Source organism: Pogoniulus pusillus, chromosome 17 (genome assembly GCF_015220805.1).
Source record: "Pogoniulus pusillus isolate bPogPus1 chromosome 17, bPogPus1.pri, whole genome shotgun sequence".
In the NCBI taxonomy this organism is placed as follows: Eukaryota; Metazoa; Chordata; class Aves; order Piciformes; family Lybiidae; genus Pogoniulus; species Pogoniulus pusillus.
In genome coordinates, this window is record NC_087280.1 from 8,755,494 (window position 1) to 8,783,263 (window position 27,770).

The window sequence follows — 27,770 nt, forward strand, 5'->3', positions numbered from 1 at the left end:
AGATTTATCCATTCAGCTTTATTCCCTGTCTCGCCTCAAATGCATCTCTCCAAGTAATAAACCCCTAAATTGTCTTCCCTCTCTGTGTTCCTGCAACAATAGATTACATTGTTTGAACTATAACACTGCAAATTTCCGGTGCTGTAGTTTTAGCAATAAGGAATTAGGCATTCTAATAAATAAAAAGATTAAAACTAGGGGAAATTAATTACCAAACCATAAATCAGTGAACAAGAGGTGAAACTGCCAAAGCAATGCTCTTACTAGATTATCAGAATCGAGGCTGATTTATAGCTTTCACTGTGCTTCCTTATTTATCATTTTTTCTAGTACATTAAAAGGGTTACAAAGCACAAATTGCCTTTTTTTTTAATTAATGTTGAAGTTTTAGGTAGGCTTAGATCAGGATAACCAGACTAGGCTACCTGTTTGTTTCCTTTTTATCTGCTTCCAAAACAAGAAAGCAAAAGTTCTATTTCATTGATGTAGGAGAGCAGTGATAGAACTGAGTAACTCAATACACTTGTCAGCCTGCAGCTTCCTCATATGCTTGTCTATGATTTGCCCAGATATAACAACAAGCTGGGCAACAGCTCTGCTGAAAAGGCAAGAGTAATCTTTGTGAGCCAGTGGTGTACCTCTTCAGCCTGGAAAAGCAGAGGCTTCAAGGGAATTTAAGAACAGCCCTCCAGTACCTTTGAGGAGGTCAACAGAAGACTGAGCCAGGCATAAACTGAAACTAGAGAGGTTCAGACTGGGTTTAAAGAACTTCCCTCTCTCACTCCACCAACAGAGGACAGTTACACATAGAACAGGTTGCCCAGGGAGGCTGTATAATCTCTATCCTTGGAGGATTTCAGTGCAGACTAAAGCCCTAAGCAATCCCATCTGGTCTCATAGCTGACTGCTTTCTCCAGAAGGTTGGCCAAGAGCACTCCTGAGGTCACTTCAGTCCAACCCACACCACTGTATGAACACAAACCTGATGCAGAACACATTCACTGTTAGCACAGAAAGGACCCTGCAAACTGTACTCAAATACAGTTCTGCCTCTTGCACTTCTGAAAGGGATGGTGACCTGTAGGTCAGAATAACACACCAGCTCCCTAAAACTTTCTTAGCTTCTTGGTGCAGCGTAACTCAACCAGCAGCTCAACAATGTTGGCAACCAGCTTACACTAGTGCTCCTGCTAGTGACAGCCAAGGTGAAACTGTAGGAACGTGTGCTGATGTTGATAGTCTGAGCTGCATGGAAGAATAAATGAAACTAAAAGTGGTAATGAAGAATTGCTCAGTTTGTCCAGAGCCCCTGTCAGCAAAGACACAGACCATCTCAAAAATCAGTGAATGCAGACTTCTTAATATAACGTGTAAATAAGTCTTCAAACTCAGAGACATAATTCATTCCTTCTGAAATAAGTGATTTTGCATTCATATGAGGCTCTTCTAAGGGATATAAAAGCTGCATGAAAACTGAGCACGCTTTTACTCGCTATTTCTCCTCATCACAGTTGTAATACAAGGATCAGATCTGGACTACAACCAGTGTTTCACTCACTTGTAACTTCATTGCTACCACTTTCAAATACTTCAGCACATATAAACATCTCTTCACCATCTGTAAAGGGATACCATGCTCATAGCACTACCACATTACCAAAAAGTAAAAAAATCTGAGGGAAGAATCTTTAAAAATGCTGAGAATAACATTTAAAAATGTTTATTTATAATTTTATTTTCAGCACAGTTTATGTGGTTACTATAGCTGGAATGAATTACAGTGCACTGCCAGGGTTTTTAGAAAAGGTCCTTCCACCCCAGGAAAAGTTCAGTTGCATTCTGCTTTAATAGCTCTTGGCAAGCTTGCACTATTGTTTTTGTGCAAACAGAAGTACATTTTATATAAATAAAAAATGGAACTTTATGTGAATGAAGCAAACATCAAATTCCTTAATCTTCAAAAGAAACTCTATCCCTGAATAATTAACATTGATATATTTATAAAACTAGAATAATTGAAAACAGAATTCTAAGTTGATTCATGTGGACTGCACTGAAATATTTATTATTGCAAGTCCAGAAGATCTGTCTGGGTTTTGTCACTGGAAATGTCTAAACTCAGTGTCCAGATGTTTATTTAAGTTGCTCCCACATAGTTCTAATGTCAATTACCAGGGGTTATCAGAGAGCATCACTGTGTATCTTCCTTGACTAATATTCTCATTTCTTCTGCATCTTTGATGTTTTCTTTCATTAAAATTCCTGGCTCACAGCCACAAAAATCTGCTGTGCAGGCGAAAAACCAGTCTGCAGACATGACACATGATGATGCCCAATGTCTGTGCAAGGATAATATTTATCATCAGCTATCATTTAGGCAGTACTATAATCAGCACAATGCCAATTTAAAGCAGCAGCTCAGAGAAACACATGTGAAATCAGGGAATAAAAACTTTTAACCAATATGAAACAACTTGGGCCACAGTAAATGAAATATTACATATAACAAAGACTCTGTGAATCTGTGTTGTTCGTTTGTTTTTTTTTTCCCTTCAGCAAAAAGGAGGAGGAAAGCCAATGACAAAGTAATTTCACACATAATTAGAAATTGAATTGATGGCTCTGTAACTCTGGAAACCACAATTACATCGAGACTTTTATAGTAACCAGGAGGTAACACAGGCCACTCATAACAGTGACTCAAACAGAAAGAGCTTATTGCAACAGCCTCTGAAGATTTCCTACATTCAAATACAAGTAGTTGCCCAAACCAAATTAGTTTTTTGCAAATACCAGAAGATTTATTTTTAAAGATCTGTAAGAAAGCAGAAGAAAACCAATGCTAATTCAATATAAATGAAAGTAATAAAAGGTGGCTGGAAAATATCCTGCTGATGCTACTTCATGTTAGTACCTGAGTACTAACAACCGGTTAGTTGGTGAGGGATGTTACCCATTTTAGTTCTAATCAATCTAATCAATCAGTGAGATGAACACCTTGGAGGAATAATGGTCTACATGACTTGGAAATGTAAATCTTCTTGATTATGTAATTTACTTCTACCCCTACACTGTCAGTTTGGGAAAGCATAACTACTGTATCTAGGCAAAACCCTAAAGCTAAGCATTCAGCCTGGCTGAGAGTCGGTCTCCCTCACTGATATCTTCTACAAATTATATCACTGCACCTACAGATAGAGCTGTGATTCTGTGTTTGCACTAAAATCCCACAGCTTCTTGCCAAATCTCAAGTTTTGTCACAGAATTTGTGCTCACTACAGCACAGGTTACATGCAAGCTGCATGCACTGGGAGCATAGTGCAGATGATAGCTTCGATGCAGAGATGGCTGCAGGGGATCACATGCTGTCATAATCAGGGCTACAGTATTTCCACCACTGTCTGGCTAATCTCTGAGTAAACTAAACATATTTGTTACTAACGTCAAGTAACAACTGATAAAACATTTTTAGGAAAAAAACCAACAAAACACAACATAAGAAAAACGTGAACAGAAATATTACAACTGAACTTCCTCTTCATAAATGCACAAAATATCTTTTATCAAGTGCTCAGCTTCAGAGCCCAGGCAAAACCTTGGACTGCAACTCTTTGCCATATTACATCATTGCCTTGATCTAATAAGCAACTACATTAATACCAGCTGTGTGGATAGAGGGAGGGAATACAAATAATGTTCATTAAACAATACAGCCCCATGTATCTGCCCCCTGACTTCAGTGGAGATGTGCCAATTCGCACATGACACAATTATGGTCTCCAATAACAAACCTCAAAGGAAAGCAATGAGAGTGTCACTTTGTACAAATTCTTGCAGATTTCCCTGTCAAGAAATCTCACTTACACTTCCTGCTAGAGGACATGGGCACTCATCTTTGGATGACTAAAAGTGAAATGCCTCGTTTGAACATTCAAGCAAGTGGAAAGTCAGTTTGCTTTCCATACACACTTCACTGTGCTTCTTTGTGTTGTCTCCTCACATTCAGTAACTATTTCACAAGTGTTGCTCACAAATTCCCTTGCACGCAGAGATTAAACAAAACCCAGAGAATCAAGCTTTGACTCCACTACATGCTTTCATGCTTCACCAAATCAAAGGCCAATTTAATAAAATCGTAATAATCAAATTATCAAAACAGTTGCCTTAAAAAACAAAAAATGACTAAATGTCTCTAGAGCTTTGTATACATGTGGAAAAACAAAGTATTTGCAAAAGAGCAAAATAAGAGTTAGGCACTCTTAATCCATGGAAAGTCAATGTGTTTGGACTACAATCAGCTAACATTTGCCTACCACAATGTCAGCAGTGATAAAGTGCTGTAGAAATATGAGAATTAAAAACAATTATCAGCTTACTGGAAAAGAAAAAAAAACAAACCACAGCAAAATAAGTGTTTTCACACAGCTGTGTTTTCTACTTCCCTTTCCCTCCTAGAATGTGGGAGTTCACAACCTAAAAACAAACATCAGAAAACCAGGAAATCTCACAGGTGATCTTCACACATGTCCCCCTAAGTTGCAACAAAACATGAACCCCAAACTCAAGAAAAGTCAGTTAGCACCTCCCTGGAACAAGATCGCATCATCAAGACTTACTCCTTGAAAAAATCTGTCCTTAGAAGAGATTATGCAAAAATCTCACTTTCTTTTTGATACTGCTCTGAAAAAGAAGCAAGGCTGACAAAGTAGAAGAAAGCCACTTTTTCTAACAGAGTCCCTGGGGTATGGCACATATTCTTCCAACACCACACTCCCATTCCCTGCCCCCTTTATGCCATTCATTTGATATAAATGGCTACGAATTAATTGCAGTTCTGGCCCAAGGATACTTCTTGCTGAAGGCAGATGAGTCACATGCCACTCAAATTAGGCCAAAAAAAGGTTCTGAACAGGGGCCCAAGTACAGGTGATTTTCAGGGGCAAAACCCAACACAGTACACACAGAATCACAGAATGTCAGGGGCTGGAAGGGACCTTGAAAGATCTTCCAGTCCAACCCACCTGCCACAGCAGGATCACCTGTATCAGATCACAGAGGAATGCATCCAGGCAGGTTTTGAGTATCTCCAGAGAGGGACACTCCACAACCCTCCTGGGCAGCCTGTTCCAGCATTCTGTCACCCTCACAGTGAAAAAATGCTAACTCACAAATGAGTGACAGTCAGCTTCCTGAATGTAGGAAACTGGCTCTGCAATGGAGCTGCACAAAGCAACCAGCCAGTCAGATCTCCAAGAGTTCCATACGGAAACCACCAAACTACTGTCCAGGGCTGCTCAAGAAGCATTTAAGCTTTTACCACAGCTTCCCACTCAAGTTTCAATTCATCAGTCTGTAGCACATGGATGTTATTTTCCCTGACTCCCGATACTGCATCCCTGTGGTGAGTTCAGAAATTCCACAGCACAGAGACATGATTTCCAAATTCTTAGTTTGCAGGACCCATTTCCTTCACACAGGAACTTGCAGTTACTTTTTTTTTATGATTGCCTGGCCCTTTAGAACAGCAGCAGTCCACAAGCCATCAGAAGGGAAACTACTAACAAAAATGGTGACCTGTCAGCTAGATCTACCTCTGAAAAACAAGGAGAGTTTGTGCCTCTTTTCTATCCTTAGTTACTCTTCTAGCCCCCCAAATTAATTCAATACAGCAGCATTCAGGTCTTCTATTAAATGTTATTTCCCAAATACTTAAATTTTTAGGCTGCTAAATCCCCTAGATGATGTTATCACTACAACTGGCAAACCAGATTTCATGTTCTCTGCTCAGGAAAGGCTACAGCTGTGGACAGAAACTCTTACCACAGTGCTTTTCTCCTGTGCAGTCTGTGAATCAGGTATTCCTCTAACAATGCAAAAACCAAGGGACTACAGTTGCTGCTGCACGGATATCTGCCTCATCCTAGATCTTTCAGATCTGCAGCACACCATTCAAGCTTTGTCTCTGTACAATCTTTCAGACCTGCACAACTGCCCAGCTTTAGGTCTTACAGATCTGTTCTCATCCACTTGAATTCCCAAAAGTTTTCTTTCCCTATACAGCAACTGTTTCCTAACACCACCTCCAGTGTTTTCCTTCCAGAGCACTGAAGTAAAAAGGTTCTGTTTTCCCCCAAACTTTATTGGTCAAAACAAAACATTACTCACATGAGGAATTTCAGAAGCATGTTATCAATTCTTTATGTTCTAATGGGTTAAAAGCCCACTCCAATAAAACAGTCCATTAAGAAAAAAAAAAAAGAAGAGTAAGCTCCTCAAATCTTAATGTGTGTTTCGAAATGTTCTGGAACTGGAAATGGTGAAACACCAACAACAGTATCATAGTTGGTCAGCAATTTAATTCGGTATGACTAAACCATTCCATGATTCATCCTCTTATTCTCTTTTGCAAGCTTCTGAACTGCAAAGAAAAAACATAATGGAAAAAACACACCAGGTAACTTAAAAGGCAACAGCACAGCCAGCAGAGACAAGGTGGAGAAATGCAAACAGGCCTGGAAGCTTCATGCAGTGGCAAAGGGAAAGCCAGTACATTTCTGTGGCCTCTTGTCTTTAAGCAGTACAACAGATTGAAATAATGCTAGGACAGATAACAAGATCCACTAAGATGAGCAGGTGGTAGTATGGAAAATAGTGACCTGCAGTGATGAACTGCAGCCACATGGGAAGGGTATTCCTGTAGAGTCAGAATCACATGTTGAAGGCAGAAATACATACAACTGAGAATAAGATAGGTCATCAACACAGATGCTGAGGGACAAATGTGAATGACTGGAAATGTGCCAAAACCAGCACTGATGAAGACAAGCGGTGGTGAGCAGCTGCAAGGATAAAGCAGAACCACAGAAATAAAAGACAAAACCCAACCAGGAAAAAGCATTAAGGAAAAGGTGTAAGGCCTGGAAATGGAAAACACCTGCACAGTCTGAAACAAGGAAAGCCTCAGCAGGAGGACAGCTGTGACAGAGCCACAAAGCCATGACAAAGACATGCAGAAAGGGAAGAGCAGGCAGCTGATAAGAAGCCAATGAACAATGAGAAACCCATAAAACAAAAAGGCACAGAAAAGAGGCATGACAGATGACTTAGTCAAAGAAGATCACATTAGCTTAGCAAAAGTTCCACCCATCTGCATTGCCAGGGTATAGGCTGTGACACTGGGACTGCCTGGGAGAGCTTGTGGAGCATTTGTAAGAGTTACTGCCTGCTAGTGCAGTGCTGTATGCACTCGGCAAGTGGCAGACTTTCACCCTCAATTTCTAGATGATATCATAAAACATTTCTAGCAACTCACACCTGGACCACCTTTAGTTTCCAGAGACACCATTCCTTCAGAAACATGTATGTACACATGTAGAGGCAGCCCTGCACACACTGCTGCTGTAGTGCCTCCAAAACAGGTGTTGCCATCTCCTAGTCAACAGTGAAATATCATTGTCTCATACTTTCCAGGTGTGTTCCTTATCTTTCAAAATTCATATTAAAAGGCAGAAAAAATATTGTAATAAATACTTTATCTTAAAATAACAGCTTAAACTTCAATATATAGAGAGAACATTTTCTCCAAGAAAATGCAAGGGTGGATCTCTTATTTACAGTATCATACTATGAAAAATAGTATTTCAAAGTATTAAACAGTGTACAAAAATATGGAAAACCACCAAAATCTTTAATAAAAATATTAACACCTTCAAATAAGTTTATCTCTTGATGTATTTTGCAGCAATAACCAAAAATAAAACAGTATCTTAAAGCCCAAACAGAACCTGAGTTACAAAGTAACTTGAAATTCGTGCCTGTTCACAACAGAAAGGCAGAAAGTGTTATTTTAAGGTGCAGGCACAGGAGCAAGTTCCCATGTGTGGTAAGAAGCTAACTTGCAGCCTAAATATCCCATATTTACTGTCACTGTTAGGGCATGTATTTTCACCAAACAGTCAAAGAAAGGTAATCTTCAATGCACAAAAGTATCATCTCATGTTTATGCACAACAGTGTTTGCACATCAAGCAGTTCACAGGCAGCTCAGCTTACTCTACGGACATTTGTGCCAATACCCTTTGTAATCTATTTCTGTCCAGAAAAAAATTTATTTTGTAGATGATTCATCATCAGCCTGCAAGTAGCTGCAGCTGAAAACCAAGTGGCATTCCATAAAGATTAATGAACCACCCCACGTGCTCAAAAAGCAGTCTCCAACTAACACCCGTGTTAGCACATAATAACACTTATCTTTATGATGTTTACACTGAACCCTTCCTAGAGCTGTAATAAGAAAAATTACTAGATCAAGCACTCTCAATATTCAGATTTGTTTTTTAAAAAGTACTGCACAAAGATCAGTTACATGGCTCATCCTCACACATCTCTTCTTCAATTCAGTCTTCTGCTGAAAAATAATCTTCATCTCTCACTTCTCTGTACTGCATCGAGGCTTCCCCCTCTGGTTCAAACTTAAGCATTTTTATGTTCAGTCTCTCTGCAAGCTTTTGTGCTGCAAGCTTGGCTTGCATTTCCTAGATAAAAGAAAAAAAGGAAGATGACACATGTTAGAAAAGTGTTAAATTGTCATTTTATCCTGGTCATGAAAAAGCTAATATGCTAAAATATACATGTGACATAATAATATTCATAATTTCAGAGTGGTCTTAATTAAAATCTTTTGTAACTAGCAAAGGAATTTCAGGTTTCTTATCCAACCTATACATAACTATTAATATATGAAAGCCTTTTTATAAGAGCTGAAATTGTCCACGTGGCAGTCCTCTGATACAGTAATATCAGCTTTAGGAGAACTAAATCAGTCTACCTGAGAAAGCCGCTGTGCACAGTAACCATATAACAATAGTAATCCTTGTATTTCAAAAAGCTCAGCAAAACACCTCCATTTTCCAAATAAATTACCTCCCTTAAAGCAGCAAAGTGACTAAACAAGCAAATCCATTTCAGACAGTAAGCAGAAGCAAACACTTTTACAGTAGTGTCTAACTTAACCATTAACTTGTCACTACCTGAAAAACGAAAAATCAATATCCATTACACAGAATCTGAAGAACAGCAGAACTCCAACTCTGTAGGCACAGCATAAACAAAAGCACATGCAGATGCCTGAATAATTTAAGAGTAATAAATATTGCTAGGCATTCATTTATGCAAGGGAAAAAATCTCTAAACATTAATAGGCAAGTTACACATTTACATCTCTAGTCAATGGAGGTTAGTGCATCAACACATGAAGAACAGCACCAAATTTTGTTTCATGCAGGAGTAACAGTTTCAGAAGAGATTAACAGATTATTTAATTATATAATTTTATCAAATGCAAATAGATTTTTCAAAGTCTACTCATCTCAGTTTCATCATCAAACTAATCAGTATGAAAATATCCCTTTATGCTATTTTTAGGTGTGACACAAATGACGTAATTATTTTTTGAACTAAATTGTAAATTCATACCTCATAAGCTTCTTTTTGCTGTATCTGAATTGCTATGGATTCCTCTATGGATAACAGCTTAGCAGGGGAATGGTGAAGTGGTGGCAGCCGAGCTGCTGTGATGTCATTCAAATGTTTCTTATCTCTAAGTCTCCTTTCTTCATTAAATGTAGAGCCACGTCCCCCAGGTGACTGACTAGATGAGGAACCATGTGATGATCCACTTTGCTCTCCTGATAATCTGGAAGAGATAAAACATGTAAACTGACCCAAACTTTTAGCACAAGGTTGAACAACTTCTGTTCCAAAACTTGTTAGAGTTTAACACGTACAAGTTGAAAAGAAGTCTGAAGTGTTATGACACCATGAACAAGTGAAAAATAAGCAGTGCTCAGGAAAACTAAAGAGAGAGAAAATCACAAGGTACTCCTAACAGTGAGTGAAAAAGACAGGCTAATGAATTAACAGGCATGAAACAGCAGTGTTTGGGAGTCATATAAACTACCACTGCTACCATTACAGACAATGTGAATTATAATTTCTCTGTAGGTGCAAGAAAAGCAAAAGGTTACCTGCCAGCACAATTCTATAAATTCTATATTTGACCCACAATAAAGTTCTGTCAATTGTTTAATAGTTTTGTAGCTTAAGCCACAAAACTCTGTGAAGATTCATGACAAATGTTTCAAATGAGCAGAATTAGACCACTGCTCAACACTGAAATTTTAAGAGATAAAGAGCCAACATACTACCCTTCCATGTCACATGACTTCAAATCTCTCTAATCATTACAAGAACATAAACCCACAGTGCTTGTTCTGTACCATGTCCTATCTTAAACAGTTCAATTATTTCCAAAAAGGGCTTTCTGTTTCATAATACTTACACATTTGTTTTAAATTTGTTTTTTTTTATGACCGGGTTCTTGGCTCTAGACTCTAGAACTTCAATGTAATGTGGTGTCTTGGGGTGCAGGCTTCCAAAGACATTGCCCTTACATGTGGCCACGTTCTGCTCTTTTTCCAATACTTTTCCACTATGATCCCCATCTACAATTGTAACTTTTTGAAAGGCATCAACCAACGCATCTTTATTGTTGTCCAAAGCACCTGTACTTTCTGTACCATCCTCTGCATTACTCTGAGATACCTGCTGATCATTCCTGAGATGACTGTTTGTGGCTGACTTGGAAGTGACTTCACAAGAAAGAGTCTGATCTTTTGTAACAGTCTTCACTTCGTCATTTTTCTTCTGGGTCCTTTCATTGTCCAGAACTGTAATCGAGGCACCTAGCTGAGAATGTTCTGCATCTTGCCTTTGGGAAGAAATCTCAGAAACTTTATTAACAGTTTTGGTTTTGTTAAAGAGTGAGGAATCTTCATGGCTTAGTGTGTCCTCAGTTAGGATAACTTGCCGTTTACTTGTGTTAATCTCCTCCTGCTTCACCTGAAACTCCAACCTGACAGCAGATAAGAGTTCAGCTGTCCTGGCTAATTCTTCCTCTTGTAAAATGGCAAATGTCAGCTTTTCAGCGAAATCAGAGATCTTCTTACCCTTATCTGGAAGCCTAGAAATGAATTTCCTAAGACAAAAAACATACATTATTTAACAAAGTATGGAGAAACAGAGATACTGTTTTATTAAAACAGTTATGTGGCAGCTTTCTCATTCTAACATTAAGTTTCTTATTTACGTAGCAGATTTCTGACAAGTGGTAGGATGCAAAGTACTTGCAGCCTCAGGCATATATTGTGACAAAGCAACTACTCGGTTTTTTTCTGCTGAAAGGCTTAACCGATGCTCTGCAAAGTGTGATGCGCAAATCCCGTTCGGTGTTATCTCCAAAATCTGCCCGTATGACCAGAACAATTAAAAGCTGATGCTGTGATTGCCCACAGGTTGCGAAGCCTCACAAACGTGTGTAATTGGATATCCCCCGCCTGTGACCTTGACAGCCCAGACGGGAAGGCACTGCGGGCTTAACGCAGCGACACACACTGAGGCACGGCGGGGACAGCGTCCGGGGAGACAGACACGGATCTGCGGAGAGCACTGGTGCTGCAGCAAAAGCTGACAGCGTGTGCGAGGTACGCGCAACTTCAGCAGTCCCCGGAAAGACTTAAACAAGAGGAAGAAGTTGTCCTCCGCCGCTTTCGCGGCCGTAGGCGAAGCCGACAAGAGGCCTGGTTTCGGCGCCCGCCCGCCGCCCGCCCCCCGCCTCTCCTCACCGGTCGGCCAGCAGCCGCTCCTGCCGCCTCAGCATCTCTCGCAGCTCGGGGAGGCTCCGCCCGCGCAGACTTGCGCCGCCACCTTCCGCTGCCATGCTGCGCTGCGCCGCCTGTCACCAGGGCAGCCGCCCGGGCCTGCCGCCTCCGAAACCACTTCCGCAGCGCCTCAGGGGCCGCCATCTCACCGGATGCAATGGCAGGGCGGCAGGGCCAGAATTCGGCAGGACGCGACCGCTGTGCGAGGTGGTTAGCTCCCCCTCTCGGCTCTCCTCGGAAGGACCGGAGGGAAGGGCTGCGAAGCGGGACTGGCGGCGGTGGCGAGGCGCTTCGCCAGGCACTCGCTCCGATACTTTGTTTCTGTCTGTTCGAGAGGCTGCTCCGTGGGGCGGGCCAGGCTGCACTGCGCTCTGGGCACGTTTGGGCCAGCTCGGCACCGAGCCTTGTGCCACGAAACCCCGGCACCCTACCGCAGCGATTACCGAAAGCATTCCAGAAACACAGGTCGCGTTATCCTGAGCGTGAGCAGCCGTGCGGAGCACAGGCACATCACTGTTCCCGAACTCTGCACTCTAGAACGCTCAAAAAGCTACAAAAGCTTTACCTTTTTCTTACACTGAAGCTTTTGAATTTCCATTGATAAAAGTTGTGCCATTCCCATGTACTTGAGTAGCTCTCAGCATATTATCAATTTCTATGTAGGACCTTGGACTTTTCAGGGACGTGTTAAATTTTTCTTTCTCTGGCATTGAGTTTTGCCGTGGCTGATGCAGAGGCAGAATTCAGACTGCAGGCTGTGATACAGCACTGGCCTGCTTGCTCAAAAATTGCCAAACGGATCAAAGTGCCATCGGCTTTAGTAAGTCCACTCCATCTAGTATTAATAAGGTCACTAGCCAAGTGGTAGTTTCCAGGTGGCAGATGTCAGCATTTTTAAGCTAATCCCAGTGGGAGTTTCTTGATCCAAGTAATAGAAAAGAGGCACATTTCCCAGAGATTGTTAAAACAGTTGTTTTATGAACAGAGGGCCGACTCCAGAGGGACTGGAGGAGGAAGCATTTTAAAATGGCTGCCTGCCCCTTTGTTTGCTCAGCTGGATGGTGAATAGGAAGGCTGAGAGCCAGGGGAAATGAGATTAATCAAGGAGGCAGCTACCCATGGAAAAAAATACCATGATCAGGGTGAGAAAAGCCAAGTTAAGTGACTAGTTGGAGAAACTGTTTCACTGTCTGTTAGGTACAACTTGGTTCATCTCCTGTGGAAAATGCTTCAGGGAGTTTCCCCTAAAAGTTCAGGGAAATTGCTATGAGTTTTTCTCACCAGGAAATCATCCAGTATTAAAGGACCCAGGTCTTCCGAATTGCTGCATCTGTAATGCAGGCTTTACATTAGCCATCTACGTAACATTTCTGCATCTTGCACTTTGTCTTCCTTTTTAGACTGTTTCTCCTGTGCAGATTTGAGAAAGGAAGCACAGCACTGCTTGTGCCTGCATGGAAGTGAGAGTTTAGAAGCAATGATCTCATTAGAGCACTGCTCTGCACTTACATGATAATAATTCATCTCAGCCCAACTGCTTTTATTACATGCACAGGAATGTAATGGTACTTACAGTGGATTTCAGCTTATGTACTAAACTGCACAACAACAACAACAACAAAAAAACAGAGGAAAAAAAATCCTGACCATACACCAAGTATGGGACCATTGGTAAGGAATATTGTTCATCTTAACAGTTCAAGAGTGTTAACATTTTGGAATACCATGGTCTGATCACATGTAACGCGCAGAATGATGAACAGATAGCTGAAATTTGGAAGGTGCAAGAACAAATGCTCTTGTTTGTGGAGAGACTGGCAATTTCTACATGCAATGCAATGTAGATAGTATCAGTTTAAATACGAGTGTGAAGAGGAAAAAGCAGATTTAAGCTTGCTCAGTCAAGGAGGAATAGTATTGAGCACTTGAGGAGACCAAGAAAAATTGTATACTTAGGAAGTCTTGCTTTGCCTAGGATGAAACACAGGTGTGCAGGAAAATTCTCACTAGCCACACTCTTAACATGAGTGATCACCATCCAGCAATACCTGCTGCAAATTTAGTCTTAGGATTTTGCCCTTGCTTCTCTTAGGAGTGCAGTGTTACATTTTCATAATTTTCCTCAAAGCATTCTTGGCCTTTTTGATTAGAGGTTTTATTTTGATCACCATTCATGTGAGCTAAGTATATAATAAAGATGGGGAGAGGCTTATTACTTCTTATATAATGGGCTTTCTTAAGTTTCTTAGCTCATTCTTTCAAGAGCTATTGTTAGATACATTTTTCAGTCAATCTGTTTTCTTTCACTAGCTATCCAGAGTTAAAAATAACTTACTCTGCAACAGTATGGCTGGAATCACTGTGCAACTTAGTATTATTTCTACAATAACATGAAACTACTAGAATGACAACTCAGAAGAAAATCAGGTATACTGACAAAAAAGAATAAACTGCATGAGAATGCCAAGAGAGCAAGGTGTATTCCAGGAGTATTCATCTTTGTATATAATATTGCTATGAAGAAAGGTATTAAAATAACTGGCTTATTCTAACACTTTTTTTTCCCTAACAGATTATACTAGTTACTATAGTTACCAGGAACATTGCAACACACATTTGTGTGTGAAAGTTTAGTATTTCTGTTTTATCAGTGTCAGTTATCAGTCAGCTGATATATTCCAGTCATATGACATTTTGGGGGAGATGCTATGAAGTACAATTGACTGATTTTTTTCAGGTTGAAAAGTTTCCCATCAGAAATATCTCCTGTGTGCCCAAAATTGGTAGTAAAACTTAGGCTTTTGCTTCTTTTCTGTTAAAGGTATCATTTCCACTGTGTTTTCTCTTTATTTGAACTTTATAAATACATAAATATTAGTTCTTTTCCCAAAGAAAAGGAGAAAAAGAGTACTTTTAAATTAATTTTTTCAAAAGGCAACTTTTTTAATCAGCATGATGTACTTCTGTAATAATCACTTCTATTTTCCTTAAAGAAAACTTCTCCCTTAACATTATTTCTCTATAAAAAGCCCCAAACACTTTAAACACCATCAGATTCTTGTAGTATGCCTACATACCACACACACCTTTACAGAATGTTGTAACCTCATAGAAGTTCACTTCTACACATTTTCCCTTTTATCCACCATGTCTCTTTTTCTTTTGAAAATGTGCACATACCTTAAGTTGTAGATGGCTTCTATCACCTGTTTTTCTGTGTTTCTGCCATGTTTTAGTGCTTCAGGTAGGGCTGGAAGGGCCCGAATTCATCAGGTCTCTTCTTTACACATGCAAATAGTCCCAGGTGCTAGTTGGGAATGAAATAAAATGTAAGTAGAATGAAGCTTTCTGCATGTATGTCTCCATTCTGTGAAGCAGAGATTTCCTGTATAAAATTACACTTAATGTGGGGGGCACTCCTTACCTATTTGCTCATCTCTCTGTCTTCAAACGTCAAAACAAGCATTTAATGTTTCTCAAAAGACATTAGTATCCAGCTTCCACAGTCTTAAGTTACATGTTCAGCACTGAGCGTTGCAGATCTCAACAAGGTTTTATGAGGTACGTTGGGCAATCTGTACTGAATACACGTACACAAGGAAGCGTTACTCAAGGAAAGAACCTCACATTCTTCAGCTGAACATTACAAGCCAGCAATACAGTGATTGTCATGTTTGCATCACCTCTTCTGTTTAGTTGACATGTAGACTGTTTCACTCTGAGTCTTAAAGATGAGTATTTATTATCAGTGAGTGGATATAAACTGCAAAAAAAGACGGGTCAGTCATCCTGGTCTCATTGTGCCAGAGTCTGGAGAGCACCGTCTTGGATGTATTCAGATGTTATCTGTATGATCTGAAGTTGTTGGGGATTTTTGCAAGACCTGTACTTCCCAGTTCTTGTTTGTCTTGTGCAAGTCAATAGTTCTTTATTCCATAAAAGTTCAGCTACTTTTGTTACTTGGCTTTGAGAAGAGTCTTCAGTTCTTAGCAAGGGAGTGCCTTCCTGTTCTCAACAGCACATCTGCCAAAGGAAACACTGACAAGAACACCAAGGCTCCAGAGGAACTGCTTTTGCATTCATACAGTGTTTTGAACAAACAAGATTGTGTAGAGTAAGGCTGCAAGGTTTTAAGGTAAGCTATTTTCTAAACGAACGTTGACACGTCAGAATAGAAAGTTTAAATGCAATATTTATTACAATTTATCCTTTTAATATCCTACATTACAGGATATATTAAAAGCATGCAATGTAACTGCATAATTTATACAGCATATAAGAAAACTGTATCCCAAAATACTTTCCAGAGTATCTGGAGTAAGTCACAAAAGAATACAATGCAGTCATATAATTGACTCAGATTTAATGCACTTGCTGGGATCTATCTCTATGGCTTTTGTTGATATTTACAGAAATGGTACTAGCTTCTAAAGTACTAATTAACCCAGTCTCAAATTGACAAATTTTATACTGAAGTCTTGCAGTCTTTTCAGACAGATTTGTTATTATCTATGCTAGTTTACATTGCTGCTGATTTGTCTGGGAAGTTCTATTTTCATGTAACAGCTGTTATATAAATGCTGTTCCTCTCCTGTTCTTCACAGTTACCAAATTTAGACTGCCAGTCCAATCAAATGATGGTCATCTGGCTCACTACATGTCAGAATGCTCTTAAGCACAGACTTCAATCTTTACTTGGTTTAGAGGAAAAAATACTGTATTTTGACAAACAGTCAAGACAGAATTGAGATATTTTGCAGTATTTTCAGAGGAGATCCTCAGGAGAATATTAAAAGTAGAATGGACTTCTTTTCGAAGCCTGTGTTAAAACAGAATTTTGATACTTCACCCTGCCTGCACCTATCATTCACTAAGCACCTAACAGCCATTAGGTTCTGTTTTCTGAATTTTGGCAAAAGAAGGATAAAGGGTGTTTGCTTATTTGCACTTGTCTTCTATGACAGTGGGAGTTTCCTTTTATCTATAAATACCACCTTCATCCATTCATGTTAAGTCTGAAGAGAATTCTCACAAACCACGATTCAGCATTGAGTGCCTGAAAGGTGAAGGCACTACTTAGGCATTAAAAATTGCTAAGTAATGAACTAAAGCTGCATCGCTATCTGGGCATTAATGGGGGCAGTTGAGACTAGATTTTAGTTTCGTCCTCTTCGGAAACAGCTGCTGTCCAAATATTTGCCACGAGAGGGCGATATGATTACACAAGTACAATTTGAATTGGGCAGTGACCCATCATCTTTTGTATTCAACATACACTTGCAATGCAAATCTGTTCCCTTTTAGGAGTTTTACTTAATGGCTTCGATTATTCATAGCCATAATTAATTTAGCTATTGATCAGATTTTTCTCACTATTTTTTGAGAACTTTGCTCAGCAAACCCAGTCTCCCAAATTCACTCAAGCATCAAAACTCCAATCTAAAATACCTTCTGCACTGTTAACACTACAACTTCGCCATGTGTCAGTGGTTTCCATGTCTTAGGTGTTTAATCACAAGACAATTCCTCTTCTTCACATAATGAGAGGGTGCTGTATCTGAGGGCCATTTTTATGAGGCTCAGGCTTTAACCTCAGAGAGCTTCTCTTCAAGCCCTTTCCCACCCTAGAGGTTTTGCATCTCTTCTCTGGGAGTAACTATTTAAGCAAATGTGTGGTATTATGCCTGTTGACTAATGTAACAGATGGAGGGTTTTCTTTGCCTTTTTGACATCTAGGAGTTCTTTTGCACTCTCTCATCATATGCAAAGTAACAAGTTTCTCTTTAGGGCTATTAAAACTACCACTGTATTTTTTAATTATTCATTTTAAAAGAAACACTGAGCAGCTGTTAATGTTTGCAGCTTCTATAGCAGTGCAAATTACAGGCTTCCTTCACACAGTAAATAATTTACTTTTTTGTTAATGGCTTTGATTTAAATTCTGTCTTGAATTTTATGCATAATACAGTCCTTAGTATTTTATGTTTTTAGCATAAGTGACCACTTTACATTTTCAAGAGTTGAACAGATTGTGAGGAAAAAATAGTTTATTTTCAAACAGGATGATCCGAGTACAAAATCTGGAGAAGTTTCAGCTTCCTATTTTATTTTGCATATGCTTTGATTATATCAAGCAGTTAATGTGGCTGTAAGATACCTGTACCAACACAAAACATTCTTCAATCCATCCTCCATCACAGGCTTCTTCATTCAGTAGTTAAACAGCTATTGAATAAAAAAAGGTCTCTAGTGTATTCAGAAACCCATTAAATAATGCAGGAATAAGATTTGGATTATGAGGTAAATAACGTTATTTTAAATACAACTCTACTGAGTATACTTAATTTGAACAGACATTACAAATTTAAGCAATTGGTTTGTGGCAAGGCAAGTACCTCCTGGGATTGGCATTCAGTGCAAGAACAATATCAATCATACAAAACATAAGTTATCTGTTTTCTATAGCAGTTGCTATAATAAAAAATGTCCTTCATCCATGTTACTAGAACTACAAGAAAATATTAACAATTCATTTTAGTTGACTAAGACTGAGAGATCAAAACAAGATATTAAAAACTACCAAATATTTATTTATTTATCTATTTAAGTTTAGTACTAAATGCAGTCATTCCCACTGGTACTTTGAAGTCAAGGATAAGATTTTAAGTGCTTTGGAAAAAAAGAAATTGAAATCCTAATTCGGGATTGCTGCTGCTGTAGGAATTGCAGAGACTTCTGCAGGCAAAATTCTTTTTAATGAAAATTCCTTCTAATGGAAAAGTAAATTTTAAAAAAGCTACAGGGATTTTGCTACACAGTTGCATATCAGTTGTATATCACCAATAGTTACTCTTTTGTGACTGAAGAAGTGTAAACCACCTCTGCCCAACAAAGCAAAATCCATTATAATCTGCTCTATCACTCGCTGTTTTGAGCATCAAACATGACATTCATCTGCATGCAGTGAAGGAATTGTTTCAAAACAGCCCAGTTACATTTCTCCCTCCCGGGAAAAGAGTGCTAGTTGTGAGCGATGGTCTTCTAGATGAACAAAGCCCTCAGCAGTGTCTCTAGCACAGGTGTGAGTGGTCCTTGTGCTCTGTACACGGACAGAGGGGGAAATTTCAGACTTAACTCTGCCAGCATAGTTTCAGTTACCGCTTCTAGTAGTACTGGAAATAAAATACATTAGAGTTTCATTATGCAAACAGGATTACAGCACAACTGAAGCAAAAAAAACTGTACAGCTATACAACTCCTTCCTTACAGGCATTTGAAATGACACATTGCACTAGACAGCTTCTAAAGAACCAGTGTTGACTGCTGTTTCACTCATCTTTACTTCTTCCATGTTCCACTCACAGCTCATGTCTTTGAACATACCTTCAGTACTTCAGACAGGAAGTTACTAAAAAACAGCCTTCAGGGTAAGGGTAGCAAGTCTCCAAGCTGGGTTCTTGATAAAAAAATATCTAATCAGGCTGCAAAGGCGCAAGATATTTGCTTGTATTTAGAAAGCATGTTGACTCGAATGCTCAAGATGTACTGTTCTTTGTGCTAAATTCCAGCACTCTCTTGAATGGGGTGTATGTCCTCACTGGCCTTGCACTTTCAGGAGATCTTCTGTTCTCATTACTTGTACTGTTTAGGAGATTTAAAAAAGGTTACAGAGTTAATGTCAGAGTATCAGACAGCTGGGCTGGAAATATCAAGGCAATGAACTTGTGCCTTATTACTGATATTGACAGGCTAAAATTAAACTATTCAGTGTATTGGGTATGTTCCATAATTCTTTTCTGCAATGCCACACAGAATATTTGATAAAAACATGGCAGATGCTGTGAAGTTTTACATGCGGGTGCCTGCTAGAGCTCATATTTGAATGTCCAGTGATACAGCTACTAAGGATCCTGCAACAATACAGATAGTGATGTTGTATTTAAGAACATAATTATCTGTGAAGAGCAATTCCATAAAATCTAAACTGTAGAGAGGTACATTTCTGCATAGAAACAAATCTTGAAGAAAGTAAAAGTATCAGATACAGATATGTACAGAGGGACCCTAGAGAGGCCAACAGTAGCTTTCTGTTGGCACCCTGAGTGAAAAATACTATTTTTGATGTTTCAAAAGTCATGCCATTAAAACATTCTTAGGCTGAACACTGAAATGAGTTATTTTTGAATTGGAAGGAAATTTTAGTTTGTATTGAATCTTGCTGATTCTCTGTGCTAATTTATATTCCTTAATTCACAGGGCAGTCAAGATGGATAAGTTTACTTTGTTGGTAGTAAAAGTAATGTGCCATGGTCCTCCATGCTTTACTATCTTAGTTTCAGTTTTACCCTTCCCTGTGGTGACTTTGGGGGAAGGTTCAAGTGCAAGTCCATAGCCTTGCTCCCAGGGCTCAGTGCAATCCTCCTACAATGTTCAGGGCAGGGGAGGAAGAGAAGGGGAAGCACGATGCCTGGATCTTTACAAAGCTATAAAGCCGCTCTCCACCACATGTCAGAGACAACCATTCCAGTGCCAAAGTGGTAATGCTACCATGCTCTTCACTAAGCAATCTTCCACCTAGGGCTAGGATATCTCCAGAAACTGATGCAGCCCTAAACTGCTGTTGTTGGTGTTACCTGCCCTTCCAAATGGTCCCAGAAGACAAGAGATAAAGCATGCATGAGACAGCATTAACCGGCCTCAGAGTAAAGCTGTCCATCATCTTCTGCTGTGCTGCCAGCAGACATGTTTCATGAGTATCTCCCACGTTTCACAAAGTCAGATTGGTTGACTTCTAGCTTTATTCCACACTCGATTCAAAATATTGTAATAAGTTCTGCCCAAGGGTTTGCAGTATGTTTGAATATTGAAAAAAAATTGCCAATGAAATGGTTTACTTAAACAGCATCTGTAGGGGACATTATGAAGAAGTTTCCTATGAACAGACAGAAAAAGTAAATACCTGTATGGAAGATCACATTCTACACCAGTGTCTCTGGTTTCTACATTGGTCTTTGGTTGGTTTTCCATTAAGTAGTCCAATTTATCCTGTAATTCTTTATTCTGGAAAACAGTAATTTTCATCATAAGTTTATACTATTTAAATAATATTAATTAAACAAGGAAATAAAACTGCATACTGTCATGTACTCACAAGAAACAATGTCTAAGTATGTATTGAGAAAATAAGAGAATTTTATTTCTAGAAAAAAAAATAAGCCAACAGTTTTATTTGAAGTAATTATAATACTGTTATAAAAATGTATATTAAGAAACTTAGCATGAATGACTTTGTATTACATACGTTCCTCACGTGACTGGTATCATAAGTTTGATTTCCAGTAAATATGCATCCAGATAACCAGTGACTTTGGTCGAAATTTTATTTGTTTTCATGAACTAATCACAATGAAATAAACTTAAAAGGTAAAACCTTACCTCACATTCTAAGAAAGAGATTTTTTCTAAAAGCTGTACTATAAATAATTCCTTTTCTTTGACTTTCTTCCTTAGCATTTCGATCTATTAAAAAATAAAAATAAAGACATTTAGTCTAGTGGGGATGAGAAGAGGAGGAAAAAGACCTAGATTATGCAGGAAGAAAGCACATTTACTTTTGTTCGTTTACAATGATTTAGTATCTATGTATATTCACAAGCTGCTTTAATCCATGGATTACCTATCAAGCCACACAAGCAGGATCAATTATATAGAGATGATACACATATACTAATTTGGCTTTTAGGAAAGAACATACTCTTAAACGTCATCTAGCAAAGCAAACTAAGGTTTTGATTCAAAGGCTTTTGCTCTAGTCACTTTTAACTATGTTCAAAGATAAGCTGCACATTTGCTAGTTCTTTAATAGTCTTCTTGGCATACCAGACTCCTTTCATTTTATACATAGGTATAGAAATAAGTTATTTACAAGTATTGATGAAAATTGAAATGAAAGGTAGTTCCACCACAAGCACTGCTTTTTCATACTGTTCTACATAGAACAGCAGACAATCTTCTTTTATGTTCCATGATTTCTGCTGGTCATAGAGCCATGCAACAAGAACTTTTGCATTAAGTCTTTCCTGATTACCAGCACAAGCAGGAACAACCAGAGAAACAGGTATGATCCAGACTTCATACCAGTGCCTTGCTGCTCATCCACAGCTTTTTTGGTTGTGTAGAAATGGCTTTCTAAAGCTCCCAAAGCCACAGTTTTCCTTTTCCATTCTTCTGAACCCTTTCCTTAGAGCAAGATTTGTCTTGTGAGGTTCTTACTGTTAACAGCAATGGTCTACAAGGCCTGTTCATGGGACAGAGGTCAGTTCCTTTCAGCTGTCTGCCTTTAGGAGACAATAGCTTCTTGTGCAAACAAGCTGAATTTTCTCCTTGACCCAAAGTCCCTTGCTTCTCTCTCTCAACTCTTGCTGACTACGCCTACTAAAATCGTGGCTAATAAAGAGAGCAAACTGATACAATAACTAAATAACTTCATTTTTGTAGAACATCCAAGCCAAAATGAAGGAAAGCTCATGGAAGACTGGAATGACTACACCATGCAGATTACTGATATGATAAGGCTGTGAATTGGGTAATTGATGTAAAACCTTTAGGTGGACTTTTATTATGAAATTAAGGACACAGCCAGCAGAGAACAAATATATTCCAGGAGAAATAAATTCAGCAGTAACTAAAATTAAAGGCAGTTTCAGTACCAGGAAAAGTCCTGCAGTCCCTGCTGCCCAGATGCAGCAGAGCTACCCTTTCAGGCTGCTGCAGAGGGAAAGCAGAGCCAGGATGCAGCAGGGCCCCCATATTACTTCATGCAGACATGCTGCACCCCTAGACACATGACCAACTACTTGTCTCAGCAGCTACAGCAGTCCAAGGGCTGAAACAGCTTCTAGAGCTAGGACACGGCTTTAAACCTACCCTGACATTGATGACACACCCCACCAGAGTAGTTTACTACAAAAATACACTTTATTTAGTGAATAAGGAGTTGGGTATACATCCTCTGACACCATTAGCACCAGGAGTGGGCAAGCCTGATTTGATTCATGTTTGAGAGGATACATCACAGAAAAACATCAATAACTTTAGGGGATTAAATTAATACATTAGTATATTAAATAAAATGCAAGCATACTAAAATACATTTATAGAAGTCACATTGCATAAAGTAAAAGCAACAGTTGCCTATGAGAGAGGAATGTAACAGTAACACTGGATCAGTGTTGATATTGGGTAAACACATCCTACTTAATGTCACTGGTTAAAAAAAAAGGAAAAAAAAAAGCTAGTTTTGGCCAGCTAAAATAAGATGGTAACTCTTACAGCACCATAAACCCGTATTACACAACTCAAGTCTTTGTTTCAAGGAGATGCATAAAGCACAAGAACAACCAGCAGGTGGCAGAGCAATAGATTTTGACTTTTGCTTGAGTATTAAGTAGAGATAAGGAGAAGCAAGACAGGTCAACCACAGTACTGACTAAGAGCCCAGGTGATGGCCAGAATAGTCTAGGGTCAGAAACAAATCAGCACATGCAAAAGATTCTCAACTTCCATTGGCTGACTCCTGTATCTCAATCACTTCTGGACAGATTCCAGGACAAAATTATCACAAAAATGTTTGTGCATTTTCCTTGCCGAGTGCCCAAGGCCTATGATCCACCTCATCCTTGCTCTGTTTGCAGATCTTAGCATTTTAGCTCACTGGAAACTCAGCAACTTATTCACAAATCTGGCTTTTGAACAACTGCTCTCTCCAAATTCTCCATCATTTTCTACAAGCATTATTCAAGTACCTCCTTCAGCACCTCTTCTAAACTGAAGTTTAGAAGTACCTAAACAGTACCCAGTTTAGGTACTTCTGTACCCAAGTACCCAGACAGACTTTCCCTAGCACTTACCTCTTGACCTGACTTACACTGTTAGACTGATTAAGCTGTTCTTTTTCTTCCATGTTTCTACCAGTATTTCTACAGTCTTCAAGTCCACATTAAGCAGTCAAACAAAACTGGCAACCTACTTAGCAATATTGTTTTACATTAATGACCCATTCATTTATTTCAAAACAGTTCTGCTAACAGTGAGAATGTGAATTTAGTAAACTTGGGCACTTTCCTATCACTTCATTCTCTCTTACTTCCCTCACCACACTGTATTCATTGCTCCTGCTCTACCTTCTCCTGTTGGGAGACAGCTTACTATTCTAAAACTGGGAAGGGAAGAGCTACAAGGCCCAAGCTACAGTTTGTAATGTATCTGGTCTTCCAGGAACTGAGGGGCTTCAGGTGATTTTAGGCCATCCCAGGGGGGCTGGCGAGCATTCCCCACAGTGCTGCAACTGCTCAGAGAGGTGAGCTGCCTGGCTCAGTCACTCAGAACAGAGAGCTCAGGAGCTCTCCACCCGGCAACTGGCCAGTGTGGTGGGTTGCACATGAGCTCAGCTCTTTGGCCACCCTACTTCAATCCTTGACACATGGCTATTGGGCACAGGAAGAGCACCTGAGTTCTCCCCATCACAGTATCCATTAAATTCTCTGCAGGTTGTGTTGGGGGTGTGGATTACATTTCACACACCCACTCCAGTTTCTAATACCTCAACTGGCACATAAAGCCCCACATGCAACATGAATCATTCTCAGTTTACTCATTGGCTCAGAATTAATATGACCACAGCACTCCTTTCCAAGCTCTCTTGTCCTTGATTCAGTCCTATTGCTGTTACTACCTCTATGCTTTTGCCTCCTTCTGAAACCTTGAGGTCATTGCTCCCAAAGTCCCTCAAACTCTCCAGATTGTCATCCTATCTTGTAGCAGCTCCCTGAACATTCAGTTCTTTCTGCCTATCCCATCAATGAAGATCTGCTTCCTTTTCATTGCTGCACCTTATGGAGTCTCTTCTACGTCTCCTCAAATACCAAACAAAATTGTTGTGCCACTGGAGTGGACTGTGTAAATACCCTCTAGGGAGTTGCTCCACTATGCAATTAAACTTTGCTTCAGTAAGATGGGAAGTTAGAAGCACAAGTCAACAGCATTAAACTGATCCCATGGATAGAGCACCTAAGAAGAACAGTCAAGAGGAGAATCATGAGATCTAAAGGAAAGAATCTCTAAAGAAATGCTGGAGATGCAAGTAGTGGTGTTAGAAATGATGTCAAATTCCAGAGAAGTCAGAATTATAAAGCAATTAAAGCAGAAGGGAAAAAGCATCTTAAGAGAAAACTGAAGTGGTGTCCAGTTGCTGAGCTTTAAAGTCTGAAATGGCGAACTTTCTTTTATTCTGTGTACTCAGACACAGTCTCAGAGGCTTGAAACAGATCCAGCTGTTAGGTAAACTCAATCAACATTTGTCACTTGATATTATCATCCATTAGGTTAAAATAGTTATCATAACATGTATTTATATTTAAGCATTATATATTATTCAAGTATTGTGCATTTCCCTTATTAATGTACCATTACTGGAGTGGGCATAGGTAACACTGATACAGAGATGAACAAACTGGTCATAAATATGACTGAACACAGGACAAACACACACAGAATTCTAAACAAGATAGACATGACACTGCAACATCAGCCTGAACTCCAAGAGGCAACTGCTGTGAGACTAGAACAAGATTTTATTCGGTCCAGCATTTCACTGGGCTTTTAGTGGTATTCATGAAAGGCAGACAAGAGTGCTGAAATTTTGTTAGGGAACGTAATGCAGTAAATAGGAATAAGCACCTTTGCCTTTTAATCCTCCTTAAATCACTTGAGCAATACTTTTTTTGTATTTTATAACTTGCATTTAAAGGAAAAGCAGCAATTGATTGATGTCAGTTAATGTATCAAGTTAGAGATCTTCCTAAACCAACATATGGACACATGACACCAGTGTTTGATGTGCATCTATCACTAAAGCCAGGACTACAGGGCCTAGATGTCCTAGTGAGTTACAAAGAGCAGTGCACTGCCTAACAGAACAACACACCTTGTTAAGAACTACCTTAGTAATGTGCAAGTTTACTAATTAATGACTTGGCCAAGCAATTCCCATCCGAAAGAGCTGATGCTATGCATGTACAAACACTCTCGCCAAACACCAGCAGTGATGCTACTTCTGTCAACAGATACGCAATGTATGGCATTGCTGAAGTCCACTGAAGTGTGTCAAACACTTGGATTGGTGGGGTGGTGACTTATTTGTGTTCTGCCATTTATCTTCTTCCTCCAAGTTCCCAAGGTGGGTTTTTCTTCCTACATTTGTTGTGTGTTGTGTTGTTTAGTTGTTGTTTTGTTTTTACTGAAGGTACTATGGAATGCAGATTTTGGTTAATAAGAATTTGGCATCTGCCTGCTGCTGGTGATTCCATCTTCTCAATCTCTCTGCTTTTCTGTGGCTTCTTTTACTTGACCTAAAATTGAAACTGTACTTCCATATTTAAACTTGAGTATCTTGATACAGAAGTTTTCAGCTCTTCAATAAATCATTGGTGAGAAAATTTCACGCAATCTTCTGTATTTGGGATATCATTTGCTTGTTAGTTCTTGGTCCTTTCATGCAAGTTATCTTCTGCAACAAAACAGAATGCAGCTTCTCCCTGGTGTTTGGCCACTGCTTTTTATCCAACGAATCTGAGACTAAAGCTGGAGAACAGCTCATGGGCCATGACCTAGAGACAGTTCAATTTAGTAGTTAGGGGGATTTCATGTGAAATCTGAGTTCTGTAGATAATTTGTTGGCACAGAATCAAAGACCCTTTTCTCTTCTCAGTCTCCTTCACAACAGCTCCCTGTTACTGCATCAACCCACTTGCCCTGCTTACAAAATATAAATGCTTATTTCCTTCCCTTTCCTGCTTCTCAACAAGAAAACAATATTATATAAAACATAAGCTTACTGTGCCATGAAACTGCAATCCATTTCAGTGTGAGTTGAACGAATCTCAGAACTAAAGCTGGAACAGATAGGATAAACTGACTGACCATATTCAATAGGCAACTGACAAGACATGCTTTCACACCTCTCACAGAACACACCAATTCAGCCATGAAAGAAATAATGTGGCAGCAGCAGCCCATGTGCTCCCCTAGCATTTCTGTATCTGCATCTGCATGTCCAATTCCATCTCGGCACTGGAAAACCTTAGTGGAAGAGTCTGAAATTTACATGCTTCAGTCTTTCCCTCTGTGAATCTCTCTGAAAATTCTTCCTCTGCTGATCAAACTGGGGTTTTCCTGAATTGTCTTTGAAAGTTTCTCTGCCCAGCCACGCTTTTAGATGACTATAAAAGCAAGGGCCAAAACCAAACCAAACACAAAACTCAGCAAATAAACAAACAAGCAAGCTAATCAAGTCTACCATTGCTAATGCTCACCAATTTTGCTACTGAGCTCTGGATGTCCTACTCTGGCCACCTGTCTCTTCTTTCTCTCTCTTTTTTTTTTTTAAGTCTGCTGTGATACAGATAGTATGAGAAAAGGGCTGGGTTTCTACACATCTGGCAAGTGCAGGTCCTGCACTTTCAACTGCCAACACTTCATGTAATATGTACCACACTAATCTGGGAACAAACAGGTTTCATATAGGGATATATATGCCATATTTAAATCTTCTGCAATTTCTCTGCAATGGGAATGTGAGGCTTTAAGACTATGCAGGGTACCTTTCTGCTCAGCTGATGTTCTAATGAGCTGTAGTCTTGGCTCTCACAGCAGAGAATCCCTGTGAGGCTGAAAAATTTTGTGCATGAGATCTAACACACTGGGATGCTGATGGTTACTGATTCCAGCAAACTTCCAATTTATTTCTTCTGTTTATTTTCTTCTGAAAGTCATTTTCCATGCTCCTGTTTAATTTATGACTGGTCTGACTAGGTAGAGTAGAGAAGGCTTCTATTAATGCCTGAGATGAAAGGTTTTATCTTCAGAGAGAAAAACGTGAAGCAATCTTTTTTTTTTTTTCCAGAAGAGTATAAGCACACTGAACTGTGATTGTCCTTTTCTGCCTGGGCTTAATTCCACCAGTCACATAACTATCACATTCAGTACCATCAAGTTG

At 39.4% G+C, this 27,770-nt stretch overlaps 1 protein-coding gene across 2 annotated transcripts in view; it reads right to left on the minus strand.

Annotated features, from left to right (window-relative positions):
• Positions 1 to 1,704: 1,704 nt before the first annotated feature.
• Positions 1,705 to 27,770, minus strand: part of MYZAP (myocardial zonula adherens protein) — a 60,627-nt gene continuing 34,561 nt past the window's right edge. The window contains exons 11-15 of one of the 2 annotated variants that reach the window (XM_064157527.1): positions 21,152 to 21,235; positions 20,676 to 20,776; positions 10,339 to 11,034; positions 9,474 to 9,693; positions 1,705 to 8,533 (exon numbers count right to left, since the gene is read on the minus strand). In XM_064157527.1, the coding sequence (XP_064013597.1) occupies positions 8,396 to 8,533; positions 9,474 to 9,693; positions 10,339 to 11,034; positions 20,676 to 20,776; positions 21,152 to 21,235 (1,239 nt within the window). In that variant the 3' untranslated portion in view covers positions 1,705 to 8,395. Of the gene's footprint in view, positions 8,534 to 9,473; positions 9,694 to 10,338; positions 11,035 to 18,268; positions 19,358 to 20,675; positions 20,777 to 21,151; positions 21,236 to 27,770 lie in introns of those variants that run through there. The other variant, XM_064157528.1, reaches the window with a different exon arrangement.